We start from the raw sequence: 19,188 nt of genomic DNA, 5'->3' as shown, positions 1-19,188 counted from the left end.
AAGCACATTCACAGTATTACACGTACCTGATCATGACGTCACTTCCTTCTCTGTGTCTCCTTGTACCCTCTGCTTCCTGCACACTTTCTACCAACAGGAAGTAGTGGTCACGTGACATGAAAGATAGAAAACGTACTTTTGACCAACAAGAAGTAGTGGTCACGTGACATAAAAGATAGAAAACGTACTTTTGACAAACAGGAAGTAGTGGTCACGTGACATGAAAGATAGAAAACATACTTTCGCCCAACAGGAAGTAGTGGTCATGTGACTTCAAAGGGGACTGCTTCAAACAAATGACGGCAAACACTGTCACTCAAACAAAACGGTTACAATAACACAAAAAGACTTCATATCTAAAAGGTACCTAAAAAGTAATCAATATGCGGCAAGAATGACAAAAATAAACCGTTTGTTTTTGTTGGAAAAGGACACCAATTTGGACACAACTCAACTCAGCATCGCAAGCAGGAAGTGGGGAGGAAGGGGAGGAGTCAACAAAAAAAGAAGGAACTCTTTTGAGATCAAATTTACATAAACACAATACTCCAGCACCCCCCGCGATCCCAAAAGGGACAAGCGGTAGGAAATGGATGGATGGACAATACTTCAATAACCAAATAAAACCATTCCGAAATATTAATAAAGTGCATTTTTAACTACGTTACACAGATATGATCATTGACAACAATATGATTTGTCTGAGTGGCTGGACAGAACATATATACATGAATACATACAGGTAAAAGCCAGTAAATTAGAATATTTTGAAAAACTTGATTTATTTCAGTAATTGCATTCAAAAGGTGTAACTTGTACATTATATTTATTCATTGCACACAGACTGATGCATTCAAATGTTTATTTCATTTAATTTTGATGATTTGAAGTGGCAACAAATGAAAATCCAAAATTCCGTGTGTCACAACATTAGAATATTGTGTAAGGCTAATACAAAAAAGGGATTTTTAGAAATGTTGGCCAACTGAAAAGTATGAAAATGAAAAATATGAGCATGTACAATACTCAATACTTGGTTGGAGCTCCTTTTGCCTCAATTACTGCGTTAATGCGGCGTGGCATGGAGTCGATGAGTTTCTGGCACTGCTCAGGTGTTATGAGAGCCCAGGTTGCTCTGATAGTGGCCTTCAACTCTTCTGCGTTTTTGGGTCTGGCATTCTGCATCTTCCTTTTCACAATACCCCACAGATTTTCTATGGGGCTAAGGTCAGGGGAGTTGGCGGGCCAATTTAGAACAGAAATACCATGGTCCGTAAACCAGGCACGGGTAGATTTTGCGCTGTGTGCAGGCGCCAAGTCCTGTTGGAACTTGAAATCTCCATCTCCATAGAGCAGGTCAGCAGCAGGAAGCATGAAGTGCTCTAAAACTTGCTGGTAGACGGCTGCGTTGACCCTGGATCTCAGGAAACAGAGTGGACCGACACCAGCAGATGACATGGCACCCCAAACCATCACCCAACCATGCAAATTTTGCATTTCCTTTGGAAATCGAGGTCCCAGAGTCTGGAGGAAGACAGAAGAGGCACAGGATCCACGTTGCCTGAAGTCTAGTGTAAAGTTTCCACCATCAGTGATGGTTTGGGGTGCCATGTCATCTGCTGGTGTCGGTCCACTCTGTTTCCTGAGATCCAGGGTCAACGCAGCCGTCTACCAGCAAGTTTTAGAGCACTTCATGCTTCCTGCTGCTGACCTGCTCTATGGAGATGGAGATTTCAAGTTCCAACAGGACTTGGCGCCTGCACACAGCGCAAAATCTACCCGTGCCTGGTTTACGGACCATGGTATTTCTGTTCTAAATTGGCCCACCAACTCCCCTGACCTTAGCCCCATAGAAAATCTGTGGGGTATTGTGAAAAGGAAGATGCAGAATGCCAGACCCAAAAACGCAGAAGAGTTGAAGGCCACTATCAGAGCAACATGGGCTCTCATAACACCTGAGCAGTGCCAGAAACTCATCGACTCCATGCCACGCCGCATTAACGCAGTAATTGAGGCAAAAGGAGCTCCAACCAAGTATTGAGTATTGTACATGCTCATATTTTTCATTTTCATACTTTTCAGTTGGCCAACATTTCTAAAAATCCCTTTTTTGTATTAGCCTTAAGTAATATTCTTATTTTGTGACACACGGAAGTTTGGATTTTCATTTGTTGCCACTTCAAATCATCAAAATTAAATGAAATAAACATTTGAATGCATCAGTCTGTGTGCAATGAATAAATATAATGTACAAGTTACACCTTTTGAATGCAATTACTGAAATAAATCAAGTTTTTCAAAATATTCTAATTTACTGGCTTTTACCTGTATATACTAGGGGTGTGGGAAAAAATCGATTCATATTCGAATCGCGATTCTCAGGTTGTGCGATTCAGAATCAATTCTCATTTTTTTTAAATCCTTTTTTTTTTTTTATTAACCAATCCAAAAAACAATACACAGCAATACCATAACAATGCAATCCAATTCCAAAAGCAAAGCCGAGCCAGCAACACTCAGAAGTGCAATAAACAGAGCAATTGAGAGGAGACACAAACACCACACACAACAAACCAAAAGTAGTGAAACAAAAATGAATATTATCAACAACAGTATCAATAATAGTTACAATTTCAACATAGCAGTGATTAAAAATCCCTCATTGACATTATCATTAACATTTATAAAAAAAGAACAATAGTGTCACAGTGGCTTACACTTGCATCACATCTCATAAGCTTGACAACACACTGTGTCCAATATTTTCACAAAGATAAAATAAGTCATATTTTTGCTTCATTTAATAGTTAAAACAAATGTACATTATTGCAATCAGTTGATAAAACATTGTCCTTTACAATTATAAAAGCTTTTTACTCTGCTTGCATGTCAGCAGACTGGGGTAGATCCTGCTGAAATCCTTTGTATTGAATGAATAGACAATCCTTTCCAATCGGGAAAATATCCTTTTTGAATTGAGAATCGTGTTAAATCGGAAAAAAAAAAATCGATTGTGAATCGAATCGTGACCCCAAGAATCGATATTGAATCGAATCGTGGGACACTCAAAGATTCGCAGTCCTAATATATACACACATATGTATACATGTTTATATATATGTATACTTATATATTAGTTGTAGAAACACATTTTATGCGCGAGTGATTGTCCAGAACAACCATTTTGATACAGGAATTTAAGTAGCACTGTAATTGGTATCCAATAAATTCACTAGCACAGAGAGAAGTGTATTGCATGTTTAATGTATACCTTCATAAACAGTACAAAAATAGTTTCAGTCATATTTCACCAAGGCATTGCTCCTGGATGACAGGACTTTGATGACAATGTGCATAAGAAATGGACCTGATGATGCGGACACATTCATAAAGACAATGGAACACATTCCAAAATACGTAATGTAATGACACAATGTAACACACACTGATAAAGACACAATGTAACATTGATAAAGACACAATGTAACATTGATAAAGACACAATGTAACACACAACGTGCATGGCTGCATCTTTGAGGATTCACGATTGATTTGGCAGCAGCATGGTCTCATGTAAACATTGATATCTTACGCAAACATTGATGTCTCACGCAAACATTGATGTCTCACGCAAACTTTGATGATGTAAGGAGATCTTCACTGTAACATGACAACACAAACTACACAAGTGGAATATTCTGACAGGAAATAACTTCTGGTGGCTCCTAGTTCCTTGGTCTTCATCAGAGGAGCAAAGAGGACTAAGAGTGTCAGTGGAGCCAGGAAGGCTGCCACAGGTTTCCAGTGCAAGTGTGGACCATGGCCACCTGACTTCAGTCACCATAGTCTTCCTTCTTCTGGGAGGTCAACTGAAAGCAGGAAGCTGCCACTTGCTGCTCTCTTCTGGGCTTTCAGGAGGACTTGGTCTCATGGACACTTGTCCAGGATGTATTCTCCAACACCCACCAAGTACATGACCTGGGCGATTCCAAAGAGCGGGGCGATGACCAGGGCCCGGCAGGCAGCACCCTTCAGGAAGGCCGACGCCCCCTCCTTGCGCAGGATTTGACTGTGGACACAAAGCATGACTAGATCATCAAGAGGTTCTCTACTTCAACTACCAGGTAGGATTTGACTGTGGACACAAAGTATGACTAGATCATCAAGAGGTTCTCTACTTGGACTACCAGGTAGGATTTGACTGTGGACACAAAGTATGACTAGATCATCAAGAGGTTCTCTACTTGGACTACCAGGTAGGATTTGACTGTGGACACAAAGTATGACTAGATCATCAAGAGGTTCTCTACTTGGACTACCAGGTAGGATTTGACTGTGGACACAAAGTATGACTAGATCATCAAGAGGTTCTCTACTCGGACTACCAGGTAGGATTTGACTGTGGACACAAAGCATGACTAGATCATCAAGAGGTTCTCTACTCGGGCTACCAGGTAGGATTTGACTGTGGACACAAAGTATGACTAGATCCTCAAGAGGTTCTCTACTTCAACTACCAGGTAGGATTTGACTGTGGACACAAAGTATCACTAGATCATCAAGAGGTTCTCTACTCGGACTACCAGGTAGGATTTGACTGTGGACACAAAGCATGACTAGATCATCAAGAGGTTCTCTACTCAAACTACCAGGTAGGATTTGACTGTGGACACAAAGTATGACTAGATCATCAAGAGGTTCTCTACTCGGACTACCAGGTAGGATTTGACTGTGGACACAAAGCATGACTAGATCATCAAGAGGTTCTCTACTCGGACTACCAGGTGATGTTGAGGTACGGGTGTCTCACCTCACACAGTCAACTACTCCGCTGTAAGTCTCCTCGGTGGAGCCCTTGGTCAGCGACTGCAGTCTGGTCTTCACCACTGGAAGCAGAGAGTATTAGGAGGATGAGGACTCAGCACTTGGTGTCAGACCTGAGACTCACCATCACAGGGGTTGACAGCCACGGCAGCAGCAGAACCTGCCACACAGCCTGAGAGGAAGGCCCAGTAGAAGGGTGAGGACTCCTGTGGACCTGGTTGGCCCAGTTTGTTGAGGTTAGCAAACAAGGGGAAGTAGACCACGGAGAAGGGGACGTCCCTGAGAAGAAGGAGCATGCTTTAGATGTGAAGACGGGGTAGATGTTTGGTGGGGGGACAAGTAGGTACCTCATCAGTGTTGCCCCCAGGCCTTTGTAGAGGCCCTGGATACCCTGAGTCTGGAGGAGCTCCTTGGCTATCTGCGTGGCCGACACGGCCCGCGGAGGCGTGGCTGCGGTGCAGGAGTTGTAGGACCGGCTGAGCAGAGTGGTGGGGGCCACCAGCTTGGTGGGAGATGCCATTACGGGCTTTTGTTGTTGGGCCGCTGAGGAGAGAACAACACAACACACTTTCAACATGCATGCTGGGCAAGAAAAACTCTGCTGGTGTAGATCGCACAATTCATCACATTATCATTACAACTTTTTGTAACATAAAATTACATCTTATCTGTTGTAAACGACATCATGGATGTAACATCAATGTACACACAATCACACACACACACACACAACACATGTCATCTGTTGTGTTGTTGTGAACGACATCATGGATGTAACATCAATGTACACACAATCACACACACACACACACAACACATGTCATCTGTTGTGTTGTTGTGAACGACATCATGGATGTAACATCAATGTACACACAATCACACACACACACACAACACATGTCATCTGTTGTGTTGTTGTGAACGACATCATGGATGTAACATCAATGTACACACAATCACACACACACGTCATCTGTTGTGTTGTTGTGAACGACATCATGGATGTAACATCAATGTACAAACAATCATACACACACAACACGTCATCTGTTGTGTTGTGGTGAACGACATCATGGATGCAACATCAATGTACAAACAATCATACACACACAACACATGTCATCTGTTGTGTTGTTGTGAACGACATCATGGATGCAACATCAATGTACAAACAATCATACACACACAACACATGTCATCTGTTGTGTTGTTGTGAACGACATCATGGATGTAACATCAATGTACACACAATCACACACACACAACACATGTCACCTGTTGTGTTGTTGTGAATGACATCATGGATGCAACATCAATGTACAAACAATCATACACACAACACATGTCATCTGTTGTGAACGACATCATGGATGTAACATCAATGTACACACAATCACACACACACAACACATGTCATCTGTTGTGTTGTTGTGAACGACATCATGGATGCAACATCAATGTACAAACAATCATACACACACAACACATGTCATCTGTTGTGTTGTTGTGAACGACATCATGGATGTAACATCAATGTACCGTACACACAATCACACACACAACACATGTCATCTGTTGTTGTGAACAACATCATGGATGCAACATCAATGTACAAACAATCATACACACACAACACATGTGATCTGTTGTGTTGCTATGAACGACATCATGGATGTAACATCAATGTACAAACAATCATACACATGTCATCTGTTGTGTATGACAAGTAGTCTCCACAACAGCCACACACTTCCTCTCTCCACAATAACAGTGTTGTGCGACGCTCTGGTCTGACGGCTTTTACAAAATAAAGGTTTCAAAAAATTGCTATTAACTTTATTGCTATTACTAACATTATTTTACTTGTGTATTCATTACGAATGTATATCCTTTATTATTTAAAGTTGTGTATCAGTGGTGCAAAAATACTGTTTTCAAATGAATGGTTATTTGTGTTATTAATCGTGATTTCAAATTGAATCACAATAATGGTGAGAATTATTTTAGGCATAATGGTGCAACACTGACTAGGGTTAGCATTATGGTAGATGACAAGGTAATGATTAATACAGGTGTGATCATACTTTTCAAACAGTATACAGGTGTGATCATACTTTTCTAACATAGTTTCCATCATTGTTAAGTCTTCTCACCCAGTCTGCCAGCATCCTGCAACTGGATCTTCAGCATCTCCATGGGTGTGGTGACGATGACCTGACACATGCCTGCACCACAACCAGCTAGCATCTCTTTGAAGACAGTCAAGCCCTGGCTGCAACATCATAGAGTTAGTAAGTACATCCACAACATCATAGAGTTAGTAAGTACATCCACTGACAACATCATAGAGTTAGTAAGTACATCCACTGACAACATCATACAGTTAGTAAGTACATCCACTGACAACATCATAGAGTTAGTAAGTACATCCACTGACAACATCATAGAGTTAGTAAGTACATCCACTGACAACATCATAGTTAGTAAGTACATCCACTGACAACATCATAGAGTTAGTAAGTACATCCACTGACAACATCATAGAGTTAGTAAGTACATCCACTGACAACATCATAGAGTTAGTAAGTACATCCACTGACACATACATTTGTACTCAACACACTTCACTTGATTACATTGACAACTAGCATGTGAGCCTTTTCAGAAAAAACAGGAACATTTCTATCAACACAAAGTACTGCCACACAAACATTTCTATCAACACAAAGTACTGCCACACAAACATTTCTATCAACACAAAGTACTGCCACACAAACATTTCTATCAACACAAAGTACTGCCACACAAACTCTGAAAGAATGTTGAAAAAGAAGACTGCATTTGCTGCAATTGTGACTTGACATTGGAATTCTTCTCACCTCCCGACCTTTGACACTCATGTAATGCAAGTGACTGACTTCTTATTTGCTAACTCTCCCCTGTAGCCCCGCCCCCTCAGCTCATCTACTTCCTGTGTTGTGACCTCTCTTGACATGAAACTAGACCTTCTGGCTGCCTACTACCAAATATGTGTTGGGATTGTCATCATCCACATATGATTACTAAGAAGGCTGTGGGATTGTCATCATCCACATATGATTACTAACAAGGTTGTGGGATTGTCATCATCCACATATGATTACTAAGAAGGCTGTGGGATTGTCATCATCCACATATGATTACTAACAAGGCTGTGGGATTGTCATCATCCACATATGATTACTAACAAGGTTGTGGGATTGTCATCATCCACATATGATTACTAACAAGGTTGTGGGATTGTCATCATCCACATATGATTACTAACAAGGTTGTGGGATGTCATCATCCACATATGATTACTAACAAGGTTGTGGGATGTCATCATCCACATATGATTACTAACAAGGTTGTGGGATTGTCATCATCCACATATGATTACTAACAAGGTTGTGGGATGTCATCATCCACATATGATTACTAACAAGGTTGTGGGATGTCATCATCCACATATGATTACTAACAAGGTTGTGGGATGTCATCCACATATGATTACTAACAAGGTTGTGGGATGTCATCAACAAGGTTGTGGGATTGTCATCATCCACATATGATTACTAACAAGGTTGTGGGATGTCATCATGCACATATGATTACTAACAAGGTTGTGGAATGTCATCATCCACATATGATTACTAACAAGGTTGTGGGATGTCATCATCCACATATGATTACTAACAAGGTTGTGGGATTGTCATCATCCACATATGATTACTAACAAGGTTGTGGGATGTCATCATCCACATATGATTACTAACAAGGTTGTGGGATGTCATCATCCACATATGATTACTAACAAGGTTGTGGGATGTAATCCACATATGATTACTAACAAGGTTGTGGGATGTCTTCAACAAGGTTGTGGGATTGTCATCATCCACATATGATTACTAACAAGGTTGTGGGATGTCATCATCCACATATGATTACTAACAAGGTTGTGGGATGTCATCATCCACATATGATTACTAACAAGGTTGTGGGATGTCATCATCCACATATGATTACTAACAAGGTTGTGGGATTGTCATCATCCACATATTACTAACAAGGTTGTGGGATGTCATCATCCACATATGATTACTAACAAGGTTGTGGGATTGTCATCATCCACATATGATTACTAACAAGGTTGTGGGATTGTCATCGTCCACATATGACTACTAACAAAGCTGTCGGATTGTCATCATCCACATATGATTACTAACAAGGTTGTGGGATTGTCATTGTCCACATATGATTAACAAGGTTGTGGGATTGTCATCATCCACATAGGATTACTAACAAGTTTGTGGGATTGTCATCATCCACATGATTACTAACAAGGTTGTGGGATTGTCATCGTCCACATGATTACTAACAAGGTTGTGGGATGTCATCCACATATGATTACTAACAAGGTTGTGGGATGTCATCAACAAGGTTGTGGGATTGTCATCATCCACATATGATTACTAACAAGGTTGTGGGATTGTCATCGTCCACATATGACTACTAACAAAGCTGTCGGATTGTCATCATCCACATATGATTACTAACAAGGTTGTGGGATTGTCATTGTCCACATATGATTAACAAGGTTGTGGGATTGTCATCATCCACATATGATTACTAACAAGGTTGTGGGATTGTCATCGTCCACATGATTACTAACAAGGTTGTGGGATGTCATCCACATATGATTACTAACAAGGTTGTGGGATGTCATCAACAAGGTTGTGGGATTGTCATCATCCACATTTGATTACTAACAAGGTTGTTGGATTGTCATCATCCACATGATTACTAACAAGGTTGTGGGATTGTCATCATCCACATATGATTAACAAGGCTGTGGGATTGCCATCATCCACATATGATTACTAACAAGGTTGTGGCTCAAAGAGCAAACAAGTAAGCTAGCTGGATGGTTAGCTAACTAAGAGGCTAGCAGTCAACACAGTTTCTTAATATCTATTCATATTGCATAGAAAAAAGGATGATTGGGTCTATTTAACATTAAAAGGTGTCATAAATAAATAAATGATAAATTGGTTATACTTGTATAGCGCTTTTCTACCTTCAAGGTACTCAAAGCGCTTTGACACTACTTCCACATTCACCCTGATGGAGGGAGCTACCATGCAAGGTGCTAACCAGCAGCCATCAGGAGCAAGGGTGAAGTGTCTTGCTCAGGACACAAGGGACATGACGAGGTTGGTACTAGGTGGGGATTGAACAAGGGACCCTCGGGTTGCGCACGGCCACTCTTTTACTGCGCCACGCCGTCCCTTTTTCATGATGTTGTTTCTTCACATCCTTGTGGTCTACACAACATGTCATGCATAGATGTTGTTCTTACACACCATCTTCAAGTCACTTTCTGACAGTCTCTTCGGGAAGTGCCGTTTTGTAGGCGGTCTTATCTACGTGCCCCCACTTTGACAGTGTCTTCTCCCCGTCATCTTTGTTGTAGCACTAGTTTTTAGCACTTCCATAGAGTGTGCATGTTAGAAGTGTACGCCAGCATTGATTAGAAAAGGCAATGAATGCCTCACAACAAGAGGATGAGCAGCTTATTGACTACAATTTGTGCACAATCTGGGGACTTACCGTATGTCTCATAACTCTGGGGACTTATGTCTTACACATCAGCAGGTACTAATAGCTAAGAAAAGTTGTTTTTTCATAATATTTCCAAACAAAAACACCAGACAATATGTCTCCTAATAGGAGTAATTTTGGGTCCTTATACACACCATAATAATACCGTATGTTGAAGCACAGTACGTCTGACTTTGGTAGTCGTAATGCTCTCACAATCCATCCAGCGGTGCGTCTTCGTACCTTACTAAAGTCCTACAAAAACATGTTGAGAGTTTGTGATGTTCTATATTCTCAATGAAACACCTTGCAGGTACTTGCTCGCTTCATTTATTGAACAGGCGTCAACCTGCAGTCCACAGGTATCTCTTGTGTGACTGCCATCTACTGGTCACACTTATCATTCCACCGTGTAGCAAATAACATTGCTTAGAGGTGGCTAAGCACAAGCAGATTAAATACATGCATCAGAGTTATAAGATAGATAGTACTTTCATTCTTTTAGGAACATTTACATTCCAGCAGCAGGGTACAGAATTGAGATTGAATTTAAAAAGTAAATGAGGGTATAAATGGAAATAAAAATAGGAATATAACAAGCGAAACTAGGCAGTAGTGACCATGTTAGGAAAATGTATTGCACGGTTTTTTTGTTGCAGTTTATTTCAGTATTATTATTGTTTTGCATCCGCTGCTATCCTAGTAACCCCCCCAGAGAGGAGTTGTACAGTCTGATGGCGTGTAGGACAAAGGAGTCTTGATGGCGTGTGGGACAAAGGAGTCTTGATGGCGTGTGGGACAAAGGAGGCACACTGTCCACATTTGTGATATGAAAGGATTTTCTGAAAAAAGCGGTAGTCCTGTATGCGTTTGATGAGATTTAGAGTTGGAAAAGACATACATGTGGACTACAACCAGCAAATGGCACCATGTCCTTGGACTAGGTCCTATGTAGGACAGCTACAGCGGACGCCTGAAGAATCTTACCCCTTTTTTGCAAAGTGTTGTCGAAAGAAGTCATTTGCAGCCAACTTAATGGCCTTCTCGGGAGTCACCAGTGTCAGGTTGACAGCGGCGCCTGAGGAAGGACAAAGGGAGAGAATCATTTGGGCGTTCCAACAAAACAAACCTTGCCCACCATTATCATTACTGCACTAATATGTCCTATGTGAAGAGAATCAACATTGAGTAGAAAGATAAGAGTAGAGGAGACAGACATGGATGCAAAGATGAACAACCAACATGGTGAAAGACAGCAGAATAAAAGAAGTTAGTGATCAGGGCTGGACATCATGCTTCTTTCTTTCTTTCTTACACTTTAACTTTACATTCCAACTGCAGTGTATTCAAACTCCAAAGGGTCATTTTGAAACAAGGAATTGTTATTGAAAAGTGTCATTAAATGACATTTAAGTATTATGTCTGTAAACATGTAAGATCACAAATTTTATTTTAAAAAGCAGACTGGTATCACTGATAGGATACAAATATACCTCCGTTTTTTTTTGTTTTGTTTTTTAAACTAAACAAGTTTTGACACCCCTTGTCTAAAATATTAAGCGCTCAGAATTAAAAAAAACACTTAAAATATAAACGTTGAGTTAGTTAATCAAAAAATGAAATACAAACTTATAAAGTAATCAATTTGAAAAATGACAACTATAAACATTTTTGACACCAGGTTAAGCTGAAATGTTCTAACTAATAATGAATAATAATGTAATCAGTCACTTATATCACAAACCTGAAACAATCTGCTTTTAGCATTTTTGTAATTCAACATTTCAAAGGGCCCTCGCATTCTTTGACCTTTAACTGTGCGGCCCTTGGTGGAAAAAGTTAGGGCACCCCTGTAATAATGTATCAAAATATCGACACTTTTGATACAAGAATGGATATCAGAGCATAAAGATCTGGTATCGATCCGCACACCACATTCTAAGACACTTATTTTGTTAGCTTAGTCAGAAAGGAAGTAACGCACTGGGATCTTATTGTGAAGGCTGAAGTGTGCTATTGGTTTATTTGGGGCACTTGGGAGGTTTAAGTCACAACTGCTGTCCTTGCTTCATATTCAGTAGAAATAGTGGCTGCATGACTTGTTTGATCAGCCGTCTTACAGACACCGTATGACTCATGTTTTGTTTGATCAGCCACCGTTTGGAAACACGTAAATAAACATTTACAGAATATTTCTGTGTAAATACCTCAGTTCACAAAGTATAAATCTGCAGCTTATAGAAAACTATGTTTTCTTCTAAAGTTTAGTGGGTGTGGCTCTACAGTCCAGACAATATGCTGATTAATGAAATATATTTTAGTCCAGCCTGAGAGAAGACAGAGTTGACGAGTCAGTGACAAACTGGGAAAAGGTTCTTAGTGAGTTTGCAAGTTGAACCAAAGCTTACAAAGACACATCATAGTGGTGAAGGAAAGGAGCAGAAAGAACATTGATGACATGAAGACACTTTGATGGCAAAACAACATATGTTGCCTGTAGTTGGAATAGAGCAATATAGTAAGAACCATTAATGATTTGCCTCCAGCGCGGCTGCGCCTTATCGGCTAGCCTTCAATACCATCCCAGGGGGACCAGGTCTGTAATATGAAGAACACAGATGCAAACAGAGCATTCCTCACACAAGCAGAGACCCAACATCATGAAGGACCTCAATGGACCACTAAGTCCACTCAAATGACAGATTGGTGATCATCATACACTAAACTATCTGACATCAATGCCTTCTTTATACAGTGGATCCTCCAAAGTCAAACATAAAATATGCCTCAACATTATTCCATTTTGACCATAAAACAGGAAATTAAGACTTACGGTCTGTCTGCAAGAGTTAAACCAAGCAGAGTAAATACACATTTACGATACACTATGGCTCTGAAGGTGGTTTTCTTTTTAGTTTCATTTTTTAAACGACTGGCTTTTCTTTATAAATGTATGACAACAATATTCTATGATGTCAAACATCACTTGTCTGTTATTGAAGGTTTTTTATGACTTCAGTTTAACTTTGTTTAGACTGATTGACTTTGAAGTGTCCACTGTAACATCACTATCCCAGTCATGTTCTCTCTTAATAATGTCTTCTTACCAGTTCTATCTAGTGCTATCACATGGTGTGTGTGTAGACTTTGAAGTGTCCACTGTAACATCACTATCCCAGTCATGTTCTCTCTTAATAATGTCTTCTTACCAGTTCTATCTAGTGCTATCACATGGTGTGTGTGTGTGTAGACGTCTTACCTCTGTACATGCCAAAGTAGCCGTCTGATCGAACTGTCTTGACAAGGCAGTCCATCCTACAACAAAAAGACCGCAAGAAAGACAACCGAGTCACTGAAAGTTGAGTTTAGTACAACTGGATGGTGGCTTTTTAACTAGTGACTAAGGCACCCATGTCAAACTCCAGGTGTGTCACTAAAAGAAATACTTTTTGCCTAAATAGATTTGTTATTTTCATTTTGACAGAAAAACAAACTGAATATTAGAATCTTTGGACACTCTGTTGATTCTTGGGATGACAATTCAATTCCACACAATTCTTCATATATATTTTCTGGTACATCAATTATAACAAAAGATCCTCTGGACTGCTGACATACAACTTTGTACAAGTTTTGTTGGCTAAAAAATGTGTTTAAAAAATATATAAATATACCGTATTTTCCGCACTATAAGGCGCACCGGATTATTAGCCGCACCTTCTATGAATTACATATTTCATAATTTTGTCCACCAATAAGCCGCCCCGGACTAAAAGCCGCGCCTACGCTGCGCTAAAGTGAATGTCAAAAAAACGCTGCGCTAAAGTGAATGTCAAAAAAACAGTCAGATAGTTCAGTCAAACTTTAATAATATATTGAAAACCAGCGTTCTAACAACTCTGTCCCAAAATGTACGCAAATGTGCAATCACAAACATAGTAAAATTCAAAATGGTGTAGAGCAATAGTAACATAATGTTGCTCGAACGTTAATGTCACAACACACAAAATAAACATAGCGCTCACCTTCTGAAGTTATTCTTCATTCGTAAATCCTTCGAATTCTTCGTCTTCGGTGTCCGAATTGAAAAGTTGCGCAAGCGTGGGATCCAAAATGGCCGGTTCCGTCTCGTAGAAGTCATCGGGAGTCAGTGTCGCTGTTGTTCTGTGAATCCTGCCTTCCGGAAAGCTCGGACCACAGTTGTGACCGAAATATCTGCCCAAGCATTTACGATCCACTGGCAAATGTTGGCGTATGTCGTCCGAGGCTGTCTGCCCGTCTTAGTGAAGGTGTGTTCGCCTTCGGAGCTGTGTGAAAAAAGCCACCCGGCCTCTTCGCGTAAACTTCCCTTAACCACTCGCTCATCTTTTCTTCATCCATCCATCCCTTCGAGTTAGCTTTTATGATGACGCCGGCTGGAAAGGTCTCTTTTGGCAAGGTCTTCCTTTTGAATATCACCCTGGGTGGAAGTTAGCATGGCAAGCTAGAACCACAGTGAAGGATGACTTCTCATTCTCTGTGGAGCGAATATTCACCGTACGTGCTCCCGTTCCACAGTGCGGTTCAGTTGCTGTGAAATACGGTAGTAATCCGTGTGCGGATGGAGAGATTGCGTCTTTTTATGAACCGGATCCTTGTCCTTTGTAGGAGCCATTTTGTGGTCTTTACAGATGTAAACAGGAAATGAAACGTACGGTGATATCCGCGCGTTTTTTCTTCTTCTTCCGGGGGCGGGTGAAGCGCTTCCTGTTCTATGGGGGCGGGTGAAGCGCTTCCTGTTCTATGGGGGCGGGTGCTTTCCTTGGCGGTTGCTTGCGTAGAAGAAGAAGCGCTTCCTGTTCTACCGGGAAAAAAGATGGCGGCTGTTTACCGAAGTTGCGAGACCGAAACTTTATGAAAATGAATCGTAATAAAGCGCACCGGGTTATTAGGCGCACTGTCAGCTTTTGAGAAAAATTGTGGTTTTTAGATGCGCCTTATAGTGCGGAAAATACGGTACCGTATTTTTCGGATTATAAATCGCATTTTTTTCATAGTTTGGCCGGGGGTGCGACTTATATGTGAAATTATTAACACATTAGCGTAAAATATCAAATAATATTATTTATCTCATTCACGTAAGAGACGAAGCAAATGTCAGCAATCGTCACACACACACAACCAATAAGAATTCGGCGGGGGCGGGTCATGGCAGAAGTGCATTGTGGGTCATGGGATGCTAACTGCTACACGTCCGTAGCTATTAAAATGGATCACATCAACGGTAACTTATAAAAACTGAGAAGGACTGAACAAAAATGGCACCGAAAAGGAAATCATATACTGCAGATTACAAGCTGGACGTAGTGAAATATGCAGCAGAAAACGGCGATCGAGCAGCAGAAAGAAAGGGAGCGGCGCATACCAGGAGCGACAACGAGGATTTAGCGATTAGGAGTGACAGATTGTTTGGTAAACGTATAGCACGTTCTATATGTTATAGTTATTTCAATGAGTCTTACCATAATATGTTACGTTAACATACCAGTTGGTTATTTATGCCTCATAACGTACACTTATTCAGCCTGTTTGCATTTTCGGCCAATGCGACGCATACTCCGAAAAATACGATTATATATATATATATATATATATATATATATATATATATATATATATATATATATATATATATATATATATATACACACATACATATACATATATATATATATATATTTATTTTTTTAAATTGTATTTACAAAAATCACAGAATGTTAAAATAATAAATGACAATAGAGCAACCCCAGCTTTACGATACTAAGGATGGAAGTTTAAACAGCACTTAATACAAAAAAATCTATAAAATCACCAGTATGAATAATATTATCAATAATAGTTGTTTCTAATGTGATTATTTTAAAAAACTATTTGGCAATGAATACATATTGAAAATGTAATCAATACAGTGTATCTACGTGTATTTTAAACTAATATTATCTGTGCATGCAACCAGATTTCCAGTTATCAAAAGTAAATACATGAATATCTGCTTGTCAAGTTGACTTAGATTTCATAGCAAGTTACCCATTAAAAAAAAATCACCTGCAAATTGTTTAAGGAGGCTATCCTACATTTTATTCCCAAGTGGCCCTCCTGTGTGACAGCCCTGCTCTGATGCATCATCAGCTACAATAGTTACCGTATTTTCCGCACTATAAGGCGCACCTAAAAACCACAAATTTTCTCAAAAGCTGACAGTGCGCCTTATAACCCGGTGCGCTTTATATATGGATAAATATTAAGATTCATTTTCATAAAGTTTCGGTCTCGCAACTTCGGTAAACAGCCGCCATCTTTTTTCCCCGTAGAAGAAGCGCGCGGTGCATGCTGGGATATGTGACGTTTCATTTCCATTTGTGTGTTTATGTAAAGACCCCAAAATGGCTCCTATTAAGTGTGTTGTTTGTCTAATTATAAATAATGCAGACGAGGCGTGTTAACTGAGTTCTCAACGTTTACTCACAGCGTGCTCATAACCACATTCTAACTCCCAGCATACAACAACGCTTCTCAGGGCTACCGCGCATGCTCGTCACTATCGTTGCATGCTGGGTAGTGTAGTTGTTATATTTGCTAGCTCATAACATCACATTAAGAGACACGTTTACGCGCTTAATTCAATACTCGCCGTCATTCCGGGTGGATTGACAAAAGACCTCCAGCCGCTAGATATTGGTGTCAACAGGGCATTCGAAGCTAGACTGCTAACTGCGTGGGAACAGTGGATGACAGAAGGCGAACACACGTGACGTTCACCAAGACAGGGAGGCAGGGAGACAGCGCCAGACGACATTTTGGATCCCACATTCGCCCAACTTTTCAATTCGGACAACGAAGGAGAATAATTCGAGGGATTTATGAATGAAGAATAACTTCAGAAAGTGAGCGTTATGTTTATTTTGTGTGTTGTGACATTAACGTTCGAGCAACATTATGTTGCTATTGCTCTGCACTATTTTGAATTTTACTATGTTTGTGATTGCACATTTGCGTACATTTTGGGAGTGAACAGAGTTGTTAGAACGCTGGTTTTTAATATATTATTAAAGTTTGACTGACCTATCTGACTGTTTTTTTTGACATTCCTTTAGCGCAGTTAGATGCGGCTTACAACACCGGGCGGCTTATAGGTGGACAAAGTTTTGAAATATGCCGTTCATTGAAGGCGCGGCTTTTAACCCAGGGCGCCTTATGATGCGGAAAATACGGTACATCAGGCAAGTGCTCAGTCACTTCAAAGTATTCCAGGAATGTGCCCCATCACACGGTCCCTTCTTTCCACACTGGATTAGCCAGACTAAGGCTGCATTGAAAAGTGGGGCCCTGTGTGGGTGTGATGCCATGGTAAAAGGATTTAAAAACCATATACTCACATGCTCTTGTAGACCTGCTGACCTTGCCTCTGGTTCTGTAACCTGGTCTTTGCCAGGTCGATGGGGAAGACACAAGTCACCCCCACAATGCCGGCAATGCCGCCATTAATGAGCTTGGCAGGGAGGCTGTGAGGAGCAAAAGCCTTGTTGAAGGACAACTGTTCCAAAAGAAGATCCTTGCAAACCCTGGAGCTAAAGACTATATACATACCTGATCTGCTGCTGAGACATGATGATTAGGAGTAGATTTATGTGGAAGCAGTGGACAAGTCCTGGAGGATCAGAGTTAAAAGTTGCTTTCGGTCACAGCACTGCACGGATCTTCTCAGTAGACATGACACACAGGAGGGCTTGTATTCATTTAGTGACGTCACTACGTTACAACCGGGGGGCGTCGCATTCCGGAACACCATAAATGGACATGAGTCGCACAAGTTACTTTTGATGGTGGCCAAATGAATTAGTAGTTTACAACAAAGTTAAAACCTTCGTGCAATTAGCAGCGTCATTAACAATACATCGTGCAGAAGCGATCACTTTTAACACAATTAACATACGGACATGACCAACCTCTCTTAGAAAGATAACAGCAACGATGCTACTAATGACTAATATGGAGGAAGTTATTTCAAAGAACATGTAGTTAGTTAACATTGCATGAATGAGTGAAGGCGGTAAGCCTCATAGAAACGTGACGAAAACAACCTCAAAGCGCTACGTTAGTCATTAAAAGGCACACGTAAGTGAAAAACACTCACCTTAAATACTGTGTTGATCTTTTTGTGTGATAGTTGGTTGGCGTTGAGATTAGTTCGTCAACTGCTTCGTCCTCTTGTTCAAATCGAGCATAATGGAAATTTCCATTGATACTTAAAGGAATAAGACCGCCCCTTTCGCCACAAACCCACCAATCAGAGCGGCGGTAGTTTCCATGCTAGGCATTGATTGGCTGCCTTAAGCTGCCGTTGTCATTGGGCCGTCGACCTGTCGCTCAAAGTGACGGGATTTATGAGGAAAGTATGGACGTGGATAGGACTAGAGGGGAGAGAGGAAAGAAGGGGAGTGGAGGGCATGAAGGAAAATCGAGTGCTAAAAGAGTACACGAAGAAGATGAAGAAGTAGAAAAGAGGAAAAAGACTATGGAAGATAATTACAGGATCATATATACATTTAAATCAGGTCAAGACATGAATGACATAAGTTTGATGACACTGGTTAAGGGGTTAAAGAAGGACATCGGAGAGGTGGAGATAGCGAAGGTGCTCAGGGACGGACGACTTTTGATTAAATGCAAAAATGGAGAGCAAAAGAACAAAGCAATGCGGTT

General features: G+C 40.6%; 1 protein-coding gene across 2 annotated transcripts; it reads right to left on the bottom strand.

The window, feature by feature from the left end:
• Window positions 1–3,245: 3,245 nt before the first annotated feature.
• On the bottom strand, window positions 3,246–18,723 carry slc25a55a (solute carrier family 25 member 55a). Of its 2 annotated transcripts, XM_061936932.1 has the most exons (10): window positions 18,620–18,723; window positions 18,073–18,133; window positions 17,862–17,987; window positions 13,706–13,761; window positions 11,434–11,524; window positions 6,978–7,096; window positions 5,172–5,367; window positions 4,949–5,103; window positions 4,811–4,886; window positions 3,246–4,069 (listed from the first exon to the last, which is right to left on the bottom strand). In XM_061936932.1, the coding sequence occupies exons 2-10, from the start codon at window positions 18,090–18,092 to the stop codon at window positions 3,928–3,930; spliced, it is 981 nt and encodes a 326-aa protein (XP_061792916.1). In that variant the 5' UTR covers window positions 18,093–18,133; window positions 18,620–18,723; the 3' UTR covers window positions 3,246–3,927. The 2 variants fall into 2 exon arrangements, with proteins under 2 accessions (XP_061792916.1, XP_061792933.1); XM_061936949.2 differs by lacking the exons at window positions 13,706–13,761; window positions 17,862–17,987; window positions 18,073–18,133; window positions 18,620–18,723 and adding an exon at window positions 12,973–13,672.
• Window positions 18,724–19,188: the final 465 nt, after the last annotated feature.

The sequence above is a fragment of the Nerophis lumbriciformis genome, linkage group LG03 (genome assembly GCF_033978685.3).
Source record: "Nerophis lumbriciformis linkage group LG03, RoL_Nlum_v2.1, whole genome shotgun sequence".
In the NCBI taxonomy this organism is placed as follows: Eukaryota; Metazoa; Chordata; class Actinopteri; order Syngnathiformes; family Syngnathidae; genus Nerophis; species Nerophis lumbriciformis.
Note: the sequence above shows the minus strand (reverse complement) of the source record. Positions and strands in the feature narration are given on the sequence as shown.

Excerpts from the sequence above, each read along its gene's own strand:
- slc25a55a (XM_061936932.1), bottom strand. The coding sequence starts at position 18,092 with ATGTCTCAGCAGCAGATCAG. Across the intron at positions 7,097-11,433 it reads CAACACTTTGCAAAAAAGGG|CCAGGGCTTGACTGTCTTCA; the intron begins GTAAGATTCTTC and ends ATGATGTTGCAG. Across the intron at positions 5,368-6,977 it reads GCAGGATGCTGGCAGACTGG|CGGCCCAACAACAAAAGCCC; the intron begins GTGAGAAGACTT and ends TTCTCTCCTCAG.